This window comes from Mytilus trossulus, chromosome 5 (assembly GCF_036588685.1).
Source record: "Mytilus trossulus isolate FHL-02 chromosome 5, PNRI_Mtr1.1.1.hap1, whole genome shotgun sequence".
NCBI classification, from domain to species: Eukaryota; Metazoa; Mollusca; class Bivalvia; order Mytilida; family Mytilidae; genus Mytilus; species Mytilus trossulus.
This window is the reverse complement of record NC_086377.1, coordinates 72473080-72474436: the sequence shown is the minus strand read 5'-3', so window position 1 is coordinate 72474436 and position 1357 is coordinate 72473080. Positions and strand designations below refer to the sequence as shown.

Genomic DNA, 1357 nt, shown 5'->3' with positions numbered 1-1357 from the left:
TGTGCGGGATCTATCAAGTTCGCAGTCACGTCCGATCAGAAGGGGGACGTTAAATCCGATGCCTCGTGTAAAGAGAGTGCCACGCTCTTTGCACGTTAAGAACCCTTGCAACAACTCTTTGAGGGGTCCGTAGGTGGCCTGTTGAAAGGCAAAATTTCTGTCCCTATCCATATACCCTCATTTTCTAGTGGTAGTCCAAATTTCCTTGACCATCATCCCAGATGGCCTCTTTTGTATCTACCTACCTATTGTATTTATTGTGAACTTGTTCTCGTCCTGAATATGCATGACATATTTGCCACTGGACGTTAAGCAACCAACAATCAATCAAACCTATGTTGATAAGCAACCTTTTCTAATTAATATATTACCCGGTTTAATATCGTGATGGAGAACCACGAGTTCCAAAGAGTGCATATATAATGCAGCTTGGACCACTTGTTTCATGATATATAGTTTGCCCTTAGCTGTGACATCCATATCAAGCTTTGTTTCTTCACTGAAAATTGCATCCTCCATATTGCATCCCATAATAAATTCATATACGAGATAAATGGTATTGTCGGTTCGAGCAACAGCCAAAAATTTAATAATGTTCAGATGACGTAATTTGGAGTTTATGTTAATTTCCTTTTCCACCGTACGAAGTATTGTATTTTTTGCTCTCTTCGTGATAGGTATGGCCTTTATTGCTACTTCCAATCCGGTCCACTTCCCTTTAGAGACGGTTCCGAAGGCTCCTCTCCCTACAAGGGAGGAGTAGTTTATATTAAGATCTTGTACAAAAACCTCTGGAACAGCAAAAGTGAGTCGATTCGTAGCAATGATTTTATCGTCTCTAGGGAAGCCTTTTTCCATACTTGTCGACTGTACAGCACTGTTTCGTGAAGTAGGAATTGAAATAGGCGGTGGATTGGAGCAACGATTAGATAAATCCTTTTGGATAGAACCACTGGTTCTGTCGTCAATATCTGAAAAAGCAATGATTTGCACGGCTTTTGACAATTGTTTTATATCCGCCAACGAGACTTCGCTCGAATATACCCCTGGTTCTGAAACCACAATTATATTCATTGATCAACTGCTGGTCATGACGTTATCCTTGAACCATGTATACATGACATTCTCTGTGGTGCCAATTACTAATCCAATCAAGAGGTTCTCTTCATCATTTCCCCAAATCTCAATAGCCTCGTGAATGATAATTCCATTTATGTTGTCTCCAGCTGAGGGATATCGGGTCGTCTTCTTCAGTATGCCATCTATCCTTTCAAATTCAGTTTCTAGGAAATCTTTCCCTCCAATTTGCATTCTGCAAATAGAAAATCCATTGTTGCAAGGGTTGTAAACTTCGTCA

At 40.3% G+C, this 1357-nt stretch overlaps 1 protein-coding gene across 1 annotated transcript; it reads right to left on the bottom strand.

The window, feature by feature from the left end:
* Nucleotides 1–333: 333 nt before the first annotated feature.
* LOC134718278 (probable serine/threonine-protein kinase DDB_G0267514) lies at nucleotides 334–1074 on the bottom strand. The gene has a single exon (XM_063580770.1). It carries the CDS (start codon nucleotides 1072–1074, stop codon nucleotides 334–336), a length of 741 nt encoding a protein of 246 aa, XP_063436840.1.
* Nucleotides 1075–1357: the final 283 nt, after the last annotated feature.

Bases quoted from the DNA above. Each gene is read 5' to 3' on its own strand.
- LOC134718278 (XM_063580770.1), bottom strand. From the start codon at position 1,074: ATGAATATAATTGTGGTTTCAGAACCAGGGGTATATTCGAGCGAAGTC.